The 17,331-nt window shown below is 39.4% G+C and overlaps 3 protein-coding genes across 11 annotated transcripts in view; 1 reads left to right on the top strand and 2 right to left on the bottom strand.

The window, feature by feature from the left end:
- Positions 1–33: 33 nt before the first annotated feature.
- Positions 34–3,378, bottom strand: LOC113128608 (zinc finger protein 239-like). 4 transcript variants are annotated; one of them, XM_026304062.1, is made up of 4 exons: positions 3,311–3,378; positions 2,618–2,742; positions 2,357–2,402; positions 34–2,252 (listed from the first exon to the last, which is right to left on the bottom strand). In XM_026304062.1, the coding sequence occupies exons 3-4, from the start codon at positions 2,391–2,393 to the stop codon at positions 1,129–1,131; spliced, it is 1,161 nt and encodes a 386-aa protein (XP_026159847.1). In that variant the 5' UTR covers positions 2,394–2,402; positions 2,618–2,742; positions 3,311–3,378; the 3' UTR covers positions 34–1,128. The 4 variants fall into 4 exon arrangements, with proteins under 4 accessions (XP_026159847.1, XP_026159848.1, XP_026159845.1 ...); XM_026304063.1 differs by having other exon boundaries at positions 2,618–2,685; positions 3,311–3,375; XM_026304060.1 differs by lacking the exon at positions 3,311–3,378 and adding an exon at positions 3,112–3,304.
- A 697-nt stretch (positions 3,379–4,075) lies between these two features.
- LOC113128606 (TBC1 domain family member 24-like) lies at positions 4,076–9,605 on the bottom strand. Of its 4 annotated transcripts, none has more exons than XM_026304054.1 (11): positions 9,358–9,605; positions 8,963–9,162; positions 8,572–8,848; positions 8,291–8,407; positions 7,208–7,624; positions 6,832–7,071; positions 6,479–6,634; positions 5,589–5,652; positions 5,333–5,431; positions 4,914–5,205; positions 4,076–4,781 (listed from the first exon to the last, which is right to left on the bottom strand). In XM_026304054.1, exons 1-11 carry the CDS (start codon positions 9,555–9,557, stop codon positions 4,606–4,608), a joined length of 2,238 nt encoding a protein of 745 aa, XP_026159839.1. In that variant the 5' UTR covers positions 9,558–9,605; the 3' UTR covers positions 4,076–4,605. The 4 variants fall into 4 exon arrangements, with proteins under 4 accessions (XP_026159839.1, XP_026159841.1, XP_026159842.1 ...); XM_026304056.1 differs by having other exon boundaries at positions 6,832–7,023; XM_026304057.1 differs by having other exon boundaries at positions 7,208–7,498.
- Positions 9,606–10,944: 1,339 nt separating this feature from the next.
- Positions 10,945–17,331, top strand: part of stx8 (syntaxin 8) — a 35,154-nt gene continuing 28,767 nt past the window's right edge. For all 3 annotated transcript variants that reach the window (XR_003295502.1, XM_026303422.1, XM_026303423.1), the window contains exons 1-5: positions 10,945–11,079; positions 13,127–13,226; positions 13,316–13,410; positions 13,672–13,782; positions 16,871–17,004. Coding sequence is in view for 2 of the 3 variants with exons in the window: in XM_026303422.1 (XP_026159207.1) it covers positions 11,063–11,079; positions 13,127–13,226; positions 13,316–13,410; positions 13,672–13,782; positions 16,871–17,004 (457 nt within the window). In the remaining variant the exon portion in view is untranslated. The remainder of the gene's footprint in view (positions 11,080–13,126; positions 13,227–13,315; positions 13,411–13,671; positions 13,783–16,870; positions 17,005–17,331) is intronic.

The following is a 17,331-nucleotide window of genomic DNA, read 5'->3' as shown; positions in this document are numbered from 1 at the left end:
AAGTATGTTAAAATCTTTAAAAATTAAAAACCTTACAGGGATCTGCCATTTTTCAGAGGCCACACATTAAAAGTCCCCATAAACAATAAAAATGCTCTAATTGCAATGGGTAACACAGTTTATTGGTTATCTATAGGTCGTATCAAAGAAACTTTGGTAGGTCAAGGTTGAGCTCACATCATTATCAGCATAAAGTAAAACAACTTTGAACACATTACTTAAAGATGTAGGGGGTCTATTGTGTTTGTTGTTACTAAGAAGTTAACTATGCATGTGTGTAACAGTAAGCAATCTAATAAGAAAGTGTCACAAAGAAGAGGACTGGATTGTGAGATTTATTACATATGCTATATAGACCCATAAAAAATCTAATTGAAATAAAAAAAACGTTTTATCTTCATTTTAATTTCATACTAGAAAAACATTGCTGCTGCTCTGTACTGCTCAAACCACTCTATACTGTTCAGCGTTTGAAGCTTTTGCACTTTTGGCCGTACTGCAATCACAGCATACCTTTGCTATTAGTGGTGCAAACATTCTGTTAAGGATTAATTAAAATAATAACATACAGGCACAAAACAACTGGTCTATTGGCAGACAAAAAAGGTAAGATTTCGTTTTATCAGCTGCACTAACAAAAATCACTCAGCTTCCTGCCCATGTGGACTGCACTATGTACAAATCCTGATATGGTTTAAATTTGTGAGCCTTATATAGTACTGTTAAAATAAGGTGGGAGATTACCTTGATCACTACTGAAAGGCATGCATTTTCCTAGATGTAATGACATCTCCATTAATCACAGAGACCTAGTATCAGTTAAGTTATATACCAAACAATAAGTTTTAGGCCTTTTACCAGAGTACTTTACTATAAAATTGACAGAACATATTTATGCAAATCATAATTTATTCTAGGCACAACATGAACTGTTCAATAAGCAAAAATACCAGAAAAATGTACCTTCTAGCTTTGATCAGTTATAATACTGAGAGGAAAGAAAACTCATTTGGAGCTCTGTATTAAAAATTTATAACTGATAACTTGTGGCCAATTATCCAAACAGGCAGCAAGGTGAATCATTGAAAAGCTTCAAAAAAATGTCCTTTGAGATTTCACATTTCCTTTTTAACTGATAGGATTCTCAGAGGGTCCTTCAAAACTGAGTAGGTCTTTGGATGTATCCATAGGCTTCTCTTTGTGTGTGTGTGTCCGCCGATGTCTACTAAGAGAATGGCTCCATGAAAAGCTGCGTCCACAAGTGAGGCAGAGATAGGGTCTTTCTCCCGTATGTGTTCGCTGATGTTTTGTCAGTGACTTGTACCGTGTGAAAGTTGCTCCACATTCGTTGCAAATATACTTCTCTGACTTTATATGAACATTTTGTTCATGTTCTTTCATGTTGCCCAGCTGTGAGAAGCCTTTACCGCACACAGGGCATAGATGTGGTTTCTCTCCAGAGTGGGTCAATCCATGAATATTCAAATCCTGACGAGAATAAAATCCTTTTCCACAAATAATGCATTTGTATGGTCTTTCCCCTGTGTGGCTCCTCATGTGTCTTTTAAGTCCTTCTGAGCGGGAGAAGCAGCTCTCACACAAGGTGCATCTAAAAGGTTTCTCTCCTGTGTGGGTGCGGAAGTGCCGACGGAGTTCTGAGGCCTTGAAGAAACACATGCCACAGTCCGCACAGCAGTGAGGTTTTTCTGGCTGATCTTCATGTGTCTTTTCATGTGCTCTGCAGTGTCCTGACTCAGAGAATCCTTTTCCACAGACAGAGCAGGTGAAAGGCTTCTCACCAGTGTGCATTCGCTTGTGACGGACAAGTTTGTTAAGTTTACTGAATGTCTTCATGCAGTAGGAACACTGATGAGGCACCTTTGGTTTCTTTGTGTGTGTGCGTTTATGCCTCTCTAACTTTGAAGGCCTGTTGAACACTTTTCCACAGTCAAGACAAGGGTGCTTGTTAGTCCTATTGTGGCAACTCTGGTGTCGGATAAGTTTTTCTTCCTGTGTGAAACTCTTATCACAATGCTGACACCGATGAAGAGTTTTAGGCTTCCTCGAGTGTACTGGTCTATGTCTTTCTAGCTTTGATGGTCTGTCAAATACCTTGCTACAAATGAAACAAGGGTAACACTTGTCTATTGATATGTTGCTCCCTGTTTGTTTGGAGTTCTCAGGCTCAGTGGGAGTTGAAATATCATTGGAATCCGATTCAGATATTACCTTCACAATGACTTCTGCAGGACCTAAGGAACAATCACATGAAAGAATATACTCTGAGTACTAAACAAACTGTCTGATGTGTCACATGCATGATGACCAAGAAAATACAAAGATAGCTCACACTTACTTTCTGTTTTAGGGACAGAAGTAGTGTCTGGGCCCATGACTGCAGCCTATTTACATACAACACAAAAACACAGTCAGAGGAACATGGAAAGGAGAAATATCAGTATTGTACAGCAGTGACTCACTTTGGTTATTTAAGACTTGTATCATATACTCCAAACAATACTGGATTTATTGACATTTGGGAATTTTAAAACTCTGACAATATATTGGTTAGTAGTACTAATCAATTGTAATGTTAATGATATGAGTAAGAAGTTACCCAGATTTCAAAGCAGCTACCAGGAGATCCAACAGCTGGCCTTCTTTAAAAGACACCCATCATCTCTGCTGCAGGGTTAGAAGTCACATAGGTCCATTGTGGGGTTATTTTTATGGCAGCATTGCCTGTTGGGACAGATACTATGAATATGATCCAGCAAACAGCTACTTAGCTTAGCTATTTATAATACAGACATTTGAAACATTATTGTGCATATCAACAACCTGCAACCCATTTGAATAAAAAGGAGAACAAGCGACGAAACACTGCTAAACGGTGCAAATGTGTTCAATAGTCTATAAGGTTATTGTGCTGGGTCACAAAAGGTCACATGTTGTTTACCAGATGTAAGAAACATCTGCACACATACACAGGACTGCTGCTACGCGGAAATCTTTTAGAAATGAGCTATGAAACCAAGATTGAGCTGTGATTGACGACAGGTATTTTATCGCTACAACGCCTTTAAAAAAACAGGATTAACTGTTTGTTACCTGTTTGGTCACAAAACTGCTACGTAACGTCAGCTAACGTTAGCTAAGCTAAAACTAGCATGGTAGCCTTAGCCGACTTAGCCGTAACGTTATTTCGTTACTTCAGCAGGACGTATCACATCCAGTCCCACCTCTGTAGTAATCCTTACAAGCACAGAATATCACAGCTTTTGTCCACCATGTCTGAAATTTAACCTACTTCACATTTAATCATCGCGAGTCGCAGCAGCTCGGTCTATGTCCTGCCCAATGGCTCGCGTGGTGCCTTCAAGTACCGCCTGTAAATCCCCCTTTTAAGACCTTTACACAGACAGTTGCAATTGATTACTATTTCAGTTTACCGCTACATTACCTGTTCTGTGATATTAGATTTATTAGAAGGACTTACGTATAATGTTTTACTTAATTATCTAAAATAAAATAGTGTCTAATGACTGTAGATACAGTAGATACTTTCAAATCCTACACTGGTTTACACTGAAAACCCTGGTAGTTTCGTTGTTCCTGCTGTCGCCACCAAACATTTTTGTCTCCCAACACAAAAAACCCCCCAAAACCTGTTTTTCCCGATCTGGGGCCTGTACCGTGAAGATTTTTTGGGGGTTGTTTTTTCCAATTAGATCACTAGGAAAACTGAGTGTTTATCTGTGATACTTCCAACCACATATTTAAGCAAACTGTACAAAAAATAAATAGGCTAGATATACATATGAATACCTTTATACAGTAGCTGCAGTTTAATTACACAACAAAACTTAACTTTATTTGGATCACATATTTCTAATTGTTATCTTGAGATAAAATTAAAAAAAAGACTAATTGCAGACCCTTTAGTCCCATTACAATATTTGGAAATTATTTAGTTATTATTTTTGTGGTTATATTTCTATATATTTATATATTACATTTCATCCAATGGATATTATATATTTTTTCTTGGCAGTATAACCATATTTGCCCCAGATACATGATTTGATTTCTTATTTTATTTACTATACTTCAGCCATGGTTCTGATAATGTCTCTTATTTCACAGGGTCAGTTGATAAACAGATCCATCATAACTGAATCAGGTATTATTACTTACAAAGAACTGATCATTATATGCTAAAAACTGCACAGAGTGTATTTGAGTATCAGATGCAAATAAACTGCATAAAAAAATCCAAGAAAGCTACAGATTACATCTACATAGTAGCATACATATAATCCAATAGACTCAATTAAAGGTAAAACCAGCACTAATTATAACTGCTGCTCTTAGTGTGGTTACAGGTTATAATAGTGAGTAAAGGTGTAGTTTTGATCGAAATGAATTCATCTGCAATGAGTGTATGTATAAAAATCTATATGATACTAATAACATGTTGACAATTCAGGTAAGATCTCATAATATGTGTATAAATATGCATAAATATTTAAACATTCCATAAAAACAAAGTCTAATGAAACAGCAGCAAGAAAAATTTAAAAGGTTACAAGTCTGTTCTCCTAATTACTCCTTAGAGGGAAAGTGAGAAAGCGGTTTAGGGTTCTGGACACCCCACACCTCCAGGGACTGGATCTTGAAATTCCCCTTGCACAGTGGGACACTCTTGAATGTGTCACAAGGTTCTGAGTATCCTCCTTCAAGGTGTTCCTCTATGCAGAGGGCATGGCCTCCATCACCACCTAAGAGAGAATACATGCAGTACATCAGCACTGCATGTACACTGCTAACAATGGCCCTGTCAGATGAAGTCACTGTTTTTCTAAAGGCCTGCCTGACTATTCTTTTAATAATATAATATTCAACTGACATACCGATAATGAGCTGACGGTCATTTCCTGCAATGAACATGGAGCCTTCTTGTTCCTTGGATCGCTTTGGCTCTTTGAGCTCCTCTGATGGGGCAGTGAAGGAGAGTTTAAGATAGCTGGGGTCCTGAGGGGTCCCAGAAGGACAGGTAAGCCCTGAGGTGGAGGTGATGGAGGAGTTACTACTATTGGACACCTGTGAGGAGGCACAGTTGCTCGCTCGAATGTCCTGGGGGGAAGCTACTCTGGTCATAATACTGACCATAGCCTGCTGGTAACGCTCCATGCTGGGACGAAGCTGGAAGGGTAATCACATTTTTTTTGTTTGATTATTATAGTATAAGAGTCATTCCAGTAAATAACAAGGTGGATACACTATATGAAGTTGGCACAAAAATCCTCTGGCTTGCAGGGATATGTCTTACAGTAAAAACAAAACATTCCCCAGTTCCAAAATATGTAAGCCCCTCAGACTTGCGCTTCCTTCTTTCTGTCATATCTGTTGACAAGAATGCACCAAAAACCTGAGAAATGAGAAATATTAATATTTCAGTACTATACCAAATTTATCCTATAAAAAACAGTTCTTAGGTTTAACTGTTATGTTAAGCCAAAAGGGAAAGCACATGTAACAAAATTAACAGATGTATATCAGTGTCTATTTACGTACGTATTTATTACCTCTTCTTCCACAGTTTTAATCATTAGGACTGTTGGTTCGTGTCCCTCTATTAATGAATATAATCTATGTGAGAGAAAAGAATCATAAGCATGTGTGGTTTTTAATATCCCATAAAATACTGTGTCATTGAACTAAACACAGCTCATAGACAAATATTCAGCCTATCTTTAATACATATTTTTAAGAGAAATTTTTTAACCAAGTGTTGCAAAATACAGAAGAGCCATACAGTAATTTAGCAATTATCCGTTTCATATTAGACCCATCAGTTTGCATGTTCTCCCTGTGCTTGTGTGGGGTTTCTCCAGGTACTCTGGTTTCCTCCCACAGTCCAAAAACATGTATGTCAGGTTGATTGGTGACTCTAAATTGCCCATAGGAGTGAGTGTGAGTGTGTGAGGTTGTTTGTCTCTATGTGGCCCTGTGATGGACTGGTGACCTGTCCAGGGTGGACCCCTGCCTTTCACCCAAAGAGAGCTGGGATAGGCTCCAGCAGGTCCCTGTGACCCTAGTTAGGAATAAGCAGGTACAGACGATGGATATATGGATGTTTCATATTAGGTAGTTTTCCACTTAAGCAACATTTGCCATATGTGAACTGTCAGTCACTTGATATTCACACTCAAAACAAACATGTTGATAGAGCAAACACATTGCCTCTATCTGTACAGTAACTAGACCTGACAATCTTCTTTCATGGACATGGTGTTCAGTGGTGGTCTTACTTAAAAATATATGTTTGAACAAACAAAATTGAAAGATATGATGTTTTTTCATCTATATGAAAAAGACATTTCAGGTCACAATTCACACTTATTAAATAACACGAACTCTTGGCATCACAGATTGTTTCAGAGCAAGATTAAATGACTGAACAAAGGTTACTTACGTGCTAAGATCTTTTTCATGTTCAGTTGTACTAAACAACCTAATGGGGTTGAAAAGGGCAAAGCGCTCAGGTATCCAGGCCCAGACAACTCTCATCTCAGTCCCTGTTACAACACTGGACCTGAAGGTGTTGAAGTCCACTGACTCAACCAAATGGCTTTGGGAATAATAAAAAGCAAAGATATGTAAAAACAGGATTAAGATAGAGCATTCTGAACATTCTGAGTGTATTATCACAAATATGCCATCCCTCCTAAAAGGTTATGGACATTAAAGATCCTTGGTCTACTATTTCAACATGTCCTCTCACAAATATACTCTCATTCTGCTATATTAATTTCTGTATGAACCCACCTTTTCTGGTGGATGCTGACACCTTTTAGCTTGAGAGACTCCATGTTGGCGTTAAACAAGAGGTTGAGCTCTCTTCGTGTGGCCATTGGAATCGTGAAGGCCCCCTCAAGAAGCTTCTCTGCTGTACAGTGGCGAGTGACATTCTGCACAAACCTTTTCATATCGGTTCTGAAATCCTCTACGTCTGCAACTCTAGATGACACAGATACTTTGTAGAGGCTCAGCAAAGCCAATGCCACCCTATGATATAGCAAATATACTTTTTACTGTATTATTTCTCCTTTTTGAAATTTTCAGAAGTCTGATTGTGTCCTGAGAAACCACATATTCAGATTTAAGAGTTTTACCGACATTTGAAAATACAATAGCAACAAACCTGTAGAGGACCTTGTAGCCCTCTAATAGGTAGACATCCAGCACTCTAATGGCATATGTGAACGGGAGATCGGCAAAAATCCACATGGTCCAGTCGGAGTAAAATTCAAAGAGATTTTGGTGAGAGCTGGCAATCAGCTTACGGGTGCCTCTGCAAAACCTGTTAGCAAGGTCTCCAAAAGTCATGCAGGAAGCACGGTAGGTGAGGAAGGTCTGGTCAATGTAACGCTTGTTGGGGTCAATGTAGCAGATAAGTTGGGACACACTATGGAAACACTCAGCTTCATCCTGGCTGAAGTGGAGGATGAGGGACACCAAGGCAGGCAGGATGGGGCAAAAATTCATTTTTGGGAAGCATTTGCCAAGACAAAGAAGAATCTTTTTAACAGAGTTCAGGCCAGCTTTGTTGAGACAGTATCTGAATAAGAGAAGTGCAACAAAACTTACTTGGTCATATTACACCTGATTACGGCATGCATAGTAATAATATAAAATTAAACAATTTCTACTTTTAAAACTCTTCTTGGTGAGACGTTTATGTCTGAGCATCTTCAGGGCTGAAGAATACAGCAGGAAAATAAGAAACTCCAATGGGCAATCTCACCACTTGAGTGACAAGTCAACACGTCACTATGGGACCATTTGTCCAATAAATATAAATCAGCATGTCACATCTGACCAAAAGCTCTCCAATCACTGGAGCATCTTATATCAAATTCTGGTTAGATGGCAAGCAATTTTCCAAAAATCTAATTTTTTCTGCTAGCACTCATGGGCAAAAATGTAATGACCAACCAAATAAATTTTAGTGTTGTCTAAGATTAAGAAAGTCTGGGAAATGTTTGTTAATATAAGAATAAATATATTTTAAAAAATGTGTCTGTTATATTTACTTAAAATTGTATTGTTACTGTGTACCCACGTATATCACCTTCTTATGTCACTGTAACAAAACCTTCTGCCACCCCTTTGCCATCCCATGTAAAAATTTCTGGATATGCCACTAATTATTAGAATAATTTCACTGCAATATACTGAAAATAAATTTGTAGTATTTCATACATGAACTAATATTATTTCATACCTGGGTATTTCTCCTGTCTCCATATACTCTGGGACTGGGTGGGTGCTGATCTTCTGTTCTCCAAAAAGGTTCTTAGCCAGTTCATAGTAGACATCTCTGTCTGGAGTGATATACCTACTACAGAAAGAACCTCAATTTACATTTGGATAATTTTGCTAAGTGGATCTAAGTTATAATGTAAATGGATTTTGCAAAGCTTTTATCAGTTCCCAGAATAGATACGGTTGTCCTCATGACACAAAAGACAGATGGGGGAAAAAAATGGAACTAAGGATACTTACTGTGGCTGTCCTACCCTGGAACTGATGTTGTCGATTATGTGATGGTAAGCTTTGGCTCTCAGTGTGTGTGTCATGGCCCAGAATCCTTTCCGGCCCATAGTTTTCAGCTGTTGGTGCTCACTTTTCAGGATCTGCTGATATCTCTCAAAAGACTCGGGATCAATCTTCTCCCAGTCCACAAACTGTCCATATTTCATCCCAGAGCTGGAGCTAACCTCCCAGTTATCCAACTCAGAGATGGTCATCATAAGCCCTGACTTGAGATTGCTTCTACTCCCTACAAAATATTCCCACATACCTTTTTTAAAATTAGAGTGTATATAGAACAAACAGATAAAAAATATTCTGAATTTAGAATTAAAATAGCAAATATAAAACATTATTCCAATACCATTAGGCTCTCTAGAGTGCCGTTGTCGTATACACTTGGACTTCTTAGAGGTGACTGCCCCATCCCCTTCGCTCTTCTCTATTTTGGTCACATGGTAAAGGTGTGTGGATCGTGCTCTCTGTCTTGGTGAATTGAACTTGTTAAAGTTTCCCATGTCATTGTTGGAGTGACGCTCTGTTGTCTCATAACCATAAAAGGACCTGGGACAAAGGGCAGTTGATTTAATGTTAATTCTAAGTTATAATTCTGCATCTATTTAATCCTTTTTGTGTTGACTATGTCACAACATTGCACATAAATATAAATAAACATGTCGGTTGCTTTCTGTTGACTGATAACTAGATATTACTACTACTAAACAAACAGTAGAGATTAAGCTGAAAACCCAAACATACCTGGAGCGAGGTCTTAGATAGGTTTCTTCTGTCTGTGTCTGCACATCATAGCTCTGATTCTCCTCAGGGCTGTAGCAGGAATGAGACCTGCTTCTGCCTCCTTCCATAAAGCCAAGCTCTTGGTCAGAGGATGTGTGCACTGAAACTGTATTAATATTCCCACAACTGGAGAACTCTGGTGTTCTTGAAACATGAATCATCTCATGTCTTCTTCTTTAAAAGTAATGCAAGTGGAAAGGTAGTGTGCATCCTGTTGCTACCTGCACATTCTGAGGATCAGGGCTTTATATAAGCCTGTGGGCTGTGGCCTTGTCCGCAAAGGGTGTTTGCTTGTGTTGACTTCAGTCTAATGAAATGAAAGGTTATACCAATTTTCCTTTTTCACTTTGGCAAAATATAGTCTTACTCTGAGAAAAATCAGTCTCTGGACAGTGGAATCAGAACTACAATACATCCATCCATCCATTATCTATACCCATATTCTGAACCAGGGTCACAGGGATCTGCTGGAGCCTATCCCAGCTCTCTTTGGGTGAAAGGCAGGGGTACACATGTTCTTCAAATAACATTACACATTACAATGTACAGAATTGTTAATGAAATGTTATACACATTTAGGCTACATCTTTTTCACAACTGAGTTTTCATTGCTACTGAAGATAACAAATAGCTTGAAATACAAAGGTTTATTTTTACAGAGAAATGTATCACTGTAAAGAATAAGGTCATAAGTAATAGGAGGTCTGGTCACTGCAATGCTTCATGTGTAGTGTTTCACAAAGTTTTCTACACAACAGATTTTTGTTTTGATCCAAACACAACCACTGTTTGGGTATAAAACATGAAACCTCTACAATTACTGAGCTCTTATTTGGGCTCCATATGTAGGCTATGTGAATTCAAAAGCAAACTTTTCAGACCTGTAAGAAGAGAAGGCAGTTTTCATGAAGTCTAGAAGAATATCAGCGTGATGGTTTATAAAACAAAAGCTAATAAAAGCATCCATAATGCAATAAATACCATTCAATCTGTGGAGAGCCACATTGTGACAGAATACATTGTTGTGTCTGTAATGGGGGGTATTTAACAAAGTATTTTTATTTTCTGTGTGTCCAGTTAGCCTCCCCAGTGTTTTGTAGCCAATCACCTGAAAAATGTCAGCCATCCTCGGCCTCATTCTAGCTTTACTTCCACTCACTTCAAAAAATGAATATTCTCCAGAAGAGTGGAAAATGTATAGACAAACATATGAAAATTAGACTCTGTATAGATGATAACTGATTTTATAATTTTCTTACTAGTATAACTGCTTTTGTATGTGAAGGTTGATGGTTCTATTACAATATAGACAAACGGGCTTATGAAATCGGGAATTAAAACACCATTTAGGCTACTGTTTTTATCAACATGACAAAGTTTGATATATGATCCATAAAGCATCATACATATTTATATTTAGAGAATGTTGTACAAGTTCTGTTAATCATTTAATATGTGAAAGCAGCTTATATTTTTCTGCACATACATTTATTACCACATCCAGTGGGTGGTGTCTTTTATTTTATTTGATATTGCAAAACGAGGTCTCGGTGTCAAATGTTCCTCGCAGCGCGCCGTTGTGACGTCACACCCAAACAAGAAACTGCCTGTACAATTCATGGTACAAATTAAGTGGATTTTCACTTCATAGATAACTTTGACAACGATGTCTCAGGATCCTTGGTAAGTAATGCATTTAAAGGTTACGGCTGTATTAATGAATACTATAAGTAACTTTACCAACCCTTATATCTACTCTCGGTATCTGGCTAGCTAAAATGTAGCTGGCTAGTTAGCGCTTCCCCATAAAGATCAACATTAGCCAAATAAAATAACTTGGAGCTTCAATAACAACATCTCCTCTTTATATTATTTCATGCACAGTGTAGTATGTTCGCCATTAAAGAAAATAAAGATATTATTTCTGTAAGTTACCGTTGTCACAGTCGAACGAGGCAGCCAGGCAAACTAAATATGTCATATGATGAATATGCCTGTTGTGTTTTACGGGATTAAACGGCCGTTTCAGATACTTAATACTTCTACCTGCTGACAACTTTCAGCTCCAGCAACAAAAACGACCAACGAGATCATGAAAGTCCTCTGTCAGCCTGAACATTATGAGCTAGCCAAACAAATCAGACTATTTTCTACACTGAATATCAGTATAGTTTGCACAACTTTAGGATAAACAACAGTCAATTGTCTCCACCCTGTACAAATCCACTTACCAGTGACTCACTCTTTCCTTTTGTTGTTTATTGTGGACCTTTACCATTCTTCCTGGGGTCCACACACATTACATACAAACATAGAACAGTATGTAATTTCTACATACATACATACATCTCACCGACACACTGTACATAAGTGTAAATATATCTTCTTTTCCTTTCGGAAAGGAGGTCACCACACCTGACACTTTCCTTCACCTGTTCCAACCTGCTTGCACATGTCTCTTCACTTCTTTTCCACACTCTCCGTTGCTCTGGACTGTTGACCCTAGGTACTTAAAATCCTCCACCTTCTTCACCTCTACCGCCCTTGTCCTCTTCATCTTCCTCACCACCAGAGTCATCCTACACACCACCATCCTATGCTGTCTGGCTACACTCTCCCCAGCCACTACTTTGCAGTCACTGATCTCTTTCAGGTTGGAACATCTGCACAACATGTAATCATTTTGTGTGTTCCTGCCTCCACTCTTATATGTCGCCCTATGCTCCTCCCTTTTCTGGAAAAATGTGTTCACTACATCCATTTCCATCCTTTTTGAGAAGTCTACCACCATCTGTCCGTCTGCATTCCTGTCCTGCATACCAAACTTGCCCATCACTTCCTCATCACCTCTGTTTCCCTGACCAACATGTCCGTTGAAGTCTGCCCCAATCACCACTCTCTCACCACTAGGGATACCCTGAATCACCTCATCCATCTCCCTCCACAATTTCTCCTTCTCTTCTAACTCACATCCTACCTGTGGGGCATAACCACTGACAACATTCAACATCACACCTTCAACTTCCAGCTTCAGACTCATCACCCTATCTGACACTTTCTTCATCTCCAGAACATTCAGGATAAGTCCTACTCCATTCCTCTTTCCATCCACACAGTCTGAATCCTGCTCCTAATCTATAGGCCTTGCTACCTTTCCACCTGGTCTCCTGAACACACAAGATATCCACCTTTCTTCTCTCCATCATATCATCCAACTCTAGTTTTCCCTGACAAAGTCCCTACATTCAAAGTCCCTACTCTAAGTCCTACACTCCTGCCCTTCCTCTTCTCTCTTTGCCCACGAACACCGCTTCCTCCTCTCCTTCGACCAACCAATTTCCACTGGCACCCTGTAGGTCAACAGCACCAGTGGTGGTCGTTGTTAACCTGGGCTGCTACCGATCCGGTATGGAAGTCATATTTGTGATTCACATGTTTGATTTGACTTAAATTTTATGTCGGATGCCCTTCCTGACACAACCCTCTGCATTTACCTGGACTTGGGACTGGCACATGAAGACACTGGATTGTGCCCTCCTGTGGTTGCATTATCAGTGTAAATATATAATGCTAATAAAAACATACATACACGCCCCTTATAAACCTTAATTTTTTTATTTTTATTTTGACACACTTGAAGCACTGGTTCGTTACCACACAAGCCACATAACTTATTCCATCTGTGATTGCATGATTGCGTGACACCTGTCCCCTTCACTGACCTCCGCAGGTTACAGAATTATGATGCCACTTGTCGCCTGGCACAGGAAATAGCAGAAAACATCCATGAACGAAACAGGCAGCAGAGAACAGGTGGAAACCCTGCAAAGGTAATCTGTCACATTTACAGATGAACTGACAGTGCCTACAAATGTATCCTTACACAGAGTTCTTCACTGGTGTGTTTTGTCATTCTCAGATCAACATGACGGTACGGGCATCACTACAGAAGCTGAAACAAAATATTGCTCAGCTCAAAGAGGCTTTGCTGCGAGCTTCATCATCTCGGCGCATGTATCCTTTTTTGTGACAATGTCCCAGGTGGTGGAAGTCATAAGACTGAGATTAAAATTTGGGTTTCCTTTGGTTGCAGTAGCAGTTATATTCCTGTAGAGGGCACTAGAGTGTTTTTGAAATGGGCTGCCATTGACAGGCTTTTCTGTTCACTGATTTATTCCAAACTGACCCAACTAAAAATGTCAGCAACATGTTATGCCCACTGTCAGTGAACTTTAATATTCATGTTTTGTATGACCTTAACACTGCCTTCATCAGAATGCAGGCGGAAGCTGATAGGAGGCAGAATCTCATTGATGACCTGCTAACCAGAGAGAAGCAGCTCAATGCCACATTCAAGGGAGACCTCACAGAACCAGAACCTTCCAGGCAAGTTATTTTATCCTGAATGAGAGGAAAACTTAAAAAAAAGGCACTATTCACAAATCTTAATAGACCAAATATTTACTGCTTTTCTTTATTACTACAACTGATTGTAGATACTAATTGTTGTAGACTATGAACTTTCATTATGTAAATGCTTTCTATTTTGTTATTTTGTTAAATTGCATGGGAGTGCCACTGTCTAAAAAGGTCCATAAGCACGATTTAGTCTTTAAAAAGTGCTTTTTCTGTGCTTTCTGAAATCCCCCCCAAACACACTCCCTCACTCTCCCCAGGGGGCAATCTGCTCAGAGCATGCCACCTTTCATTTTGTTATATTCCTCTCTGAGTTCTTTTTTTAAAAAAAATATATCTAGCTCTAGGTTCCCAATTAAAAATAATGAATCCTCATTCTCTTGTCTGTGTCCTTGACCGGAGGGTCAGAGGCTTTTTTTTGTGCTTTGATGACTGGCAACTAACTAACTAATTTTCTGTAAAAGTCTATGTCTGGTATGACCCATGTGCCATGACCTCTCTTTGTGCTATCACTTGGAAGGAAGTCAGTCTGCCATTTTGGCAGTATGCTTAACTTCATGGCTAATTCTTTTTCATGAAGTGATTTGCTCGCTTTGCACTGTTGATCACACATTTGGCACCTCCTGAAATGGGCTCACACATGCACACATGTCCATTCATATGCATGATTGTGTGTGTATGTGCATCTCCATGAAAAGGGAAGGAAGTAGTGAGTTTACAGTTTCTAACTCTTGAATAAGCATTTATTCTAGTACTTGTGAAGGTAGGCAAAGAGATGGATGCAACAGCTTATATCCTCTTCATCATATGAAGTCATATCAATGTGACAGCTTTGGAAACCTTTAGCAGCAGGCAGTCATTACTCTGTGTAAGGTTTGACCTAGTGCGGCCCAGCTGATATTTGTTTGGACAGGAAGAGGAAATGGTGCCCTATTGTCGACTTCCTCATGCTTATCATGTCTCTTAAATTAAAAAAAAAAAAATCATGTTTCTTATAAGTGACTGTTTTTATTTGGCTTTTTTTTTTTTTTTTTTTTTTTTTTTTACTTTGTGGATGTTCAACATTTAGTGAAAAACCCATGACTAATACTGTGTGTCTACTTTGAGGAGTAACTGAAGTGACAGTAGAGTAAAACCAAACATCACAGTTTCACCAGGTCACTACTGTGTATTTCACTTGTGGTCAGATAGCAGAGGACTGCTTGTATTGATGTCTTGATATGTGACGGCATTTCTTTGATATTTTTTACAAACTTTGGTTTTTGGATTCATCTACTTAGCCGTGCTTTGCACAGGCTTTCATCTTTTTACAGACCACACACCCATTTAAATAAAAGGCAATGTAAAAATATCTTAAATTCACTAATAAATTAGCTTGGCAAACTGTAATTATGAGGCAGTGTGGTTTTTCGTTTGCTCTGTGAGACCCAAATTTTAATAGTGATATGTGGTGGGTAATTTGAATTTGTGGTTAGGACCCATTCCCACTGTGTGGTCTCTGAGGACAGAAGGTGGGAGGGGGTGGATTGGCCATGCTTGGATAATCTAAGCTGTTCTTTTTTTTCTGAGATTTTTGGATAGAGGCAAAGGGATGGAGGTTGCAGAAGAGCCTTTAAACTGGAATAATGCTTTCTAACCATCTCCATTTCAAACTAAGTAGAAGAAGGATATGGCACCTAGATTTGATGGATTGGTTCACCCCGTCACCCTATACGGACCCTCCTTTCCTGCATTATTCACTAACCTTTCCTTTGTATTTAATTAGCCCTGGAAATAGTTGTAGTTAGTTAAGTCTTGCCTGTCCAAGTCACTCAGTCAGTACCTGGGTACTCAGGCCTGATTGGCGGCAATCTAGTGCTGTGTGACTGCCAAGAGATGTGCCTGAATGATTTTGGCACTCCTCACCGACTGGTTAATTGGATCGTCACGCAGTTGCAGGAGGAAGTATAGAGCTGGCATGCCGTCTCACAGTAATTAGACATGTCAGAGAGATTACACTGAATTTCTTGGTCTCATCTAGTTCTGTGATGGTATCAGCCTCAGACAGTCAGTCTTGTGAATGGTCTCTCAGTGCTTTCCTGACCACCTCCAAGCAGCTTGAAGTAGTCATCAAAAGTCTTTCACCTTTCAATTACTGTGGGACTGGGTTTAAATATATTTTAGTAGTGGGAAAAATATGCTAGTTTTTACATTAAAACTACATCAAGCAATTCAATTTTAGTATAGCAGTATCATGATTTCCTCAGTCGCTGTAAAGCCTAAATATGGCTCAGGTCACTTTTCAAATGTGGCTCGGGCCAACAGATGACTGGCTCTCAGCAGACATGGTTAAATCCAGCCTCACACAGAGAACCTGAACCCATCACTGCAAGAAAGCCTGGGTGGGAGGGAGGGTACACAGCTTGAAGCTATTAGCAGAAGAATAGCTTTAAACCACACAGCAGTGTTTAGCACCACACAGCACAGTGCAACATTCTCTGGTCTGTCACTTTGTCGGAGCAACCACCCCCCCTCCCACCAGTCCACAGTCCTCTGACAGATTAACATGGTGTTTACACACAATGCAGCCTAAACTGGCATTTTTCAATCATTCAGAAAACATAAAAGACAAAATGAGTAAATAAATACTTTTTCAGTGTTCTAGGGGGGTTTGGTTGTTCTACAACAACAGTACAGTATTGGAAAAAAGGAACACGAACCATACAGATGTGCATTGTGTCCCAATCCGAACCAGATACTTTGACTGTGTTTACTTATATAGCTAAAGAATACTCATTCATGACCAACACCAGACTAAGTAGTACAATGAATTTTTTATACCCACCATCATGTCTGACTCTAGAACCTGGTTTAGCATTGACATTATAGTCAATGCATGAAAACCACTGTTGGTTTTAGTCTCTCTGTGGGGGGTAATTTGATGATCTTTGTGAGTTTTCATTTTTATTTTGCCAAATTCTTGTTGTATGTGTACTCTTGTTTATTTTTTTAAAATTGTGAGTAGCTGCTTTGAGATATATTATTGGGAATAAAGTATTGTTATGATGATGTTTGACAGGTCGAAGTTGATGGGCGGAGGGGCAGGAGCGAGTGGGGGTATTGCAGCCAACCCCTGGCTGGTCAGTGAATCAGAGGAAACCAGAGGGCTGAGCTTTGGGGAGATCAAACAGCAACAGCAGCGAATCATTGAAGGTGATTACACATTTTTGGATAACTGCTAGACGGTCGGTTAGTGGTTAGCACCATTGCCTCACAGCAAGAAGGTTCCTGATTTGAAACCGATCAGGGGCCTTTCTATGTGGCGTTTGCATGTTCTCCCTGTGCTTGTGTGGGTTTTCTCCAGGTACTCTGGTTTCCTCCCACAGTCCAAAAACATGTATGTCAGGTTGATTGGTGACTCTAAATTGCCCATAGGAGTGAGTGTGAGTGTGTGAGGTTGTTTGTCTCTATGTGGCCCTGTGATGGACTGGTGACCTGTCCAGGGTGTACCCGTCTTTCACCCACAGAGAGCTGGGATAG

This window comes from Mastacembelus armatus, chromosome 1 (assembly GCF_900324485.2).
Source record: "Mastacembelus armatus chromosome 1, fMasArm1.2, whole genome shotgun sequence".
NCBI classification, from domain to species: Eukaryota; Metazoa; Chordata; class Actinopteri; order Synbranchiformes; family Mastacembelidae; genus Mastacembelus; species Mastacembelus armatus.
This window is presented reverse-complemented; position numbering and strand designations above follow the sequence as displayed.

Coding starts and splice junctions, on each gene's coding strand:
- LOC113128606 (XM_026304054.1), bottom strand. CDS start 9,557: ATGATTCATGTTTCAAGAACACCAGAGTTCTCCAGTTGTGGGAATATT. Junction 8,408..8,571: donor TCCAGGGTAGGACAGCCACA/GTAAGTATCCTT, acceptor TTCTTTCTGTAG/TAGGTATATCACTCCAGACA. Junction 6,635..6,831: donor GTCAGCATCCACCAGAAAAG/GTGGGTTCATAC, acceptor TTATTCCCAAAG/CCATTTGGTTGAGTCAGTGG.
- LOC113128608 (XM_026304062.1), bottom strand. CDS start 2,393: ATGGGCCCAGACACTACTTCTGTCCCTAAAACAGAAA. Junction 2,253..2,356: donor TTCTGTCCCTAAAACAGAAA/GTAAGTGTGAGC, acceptor ATTGTTCCTTAG/GTCCTGCAGAAGTCATTGTG.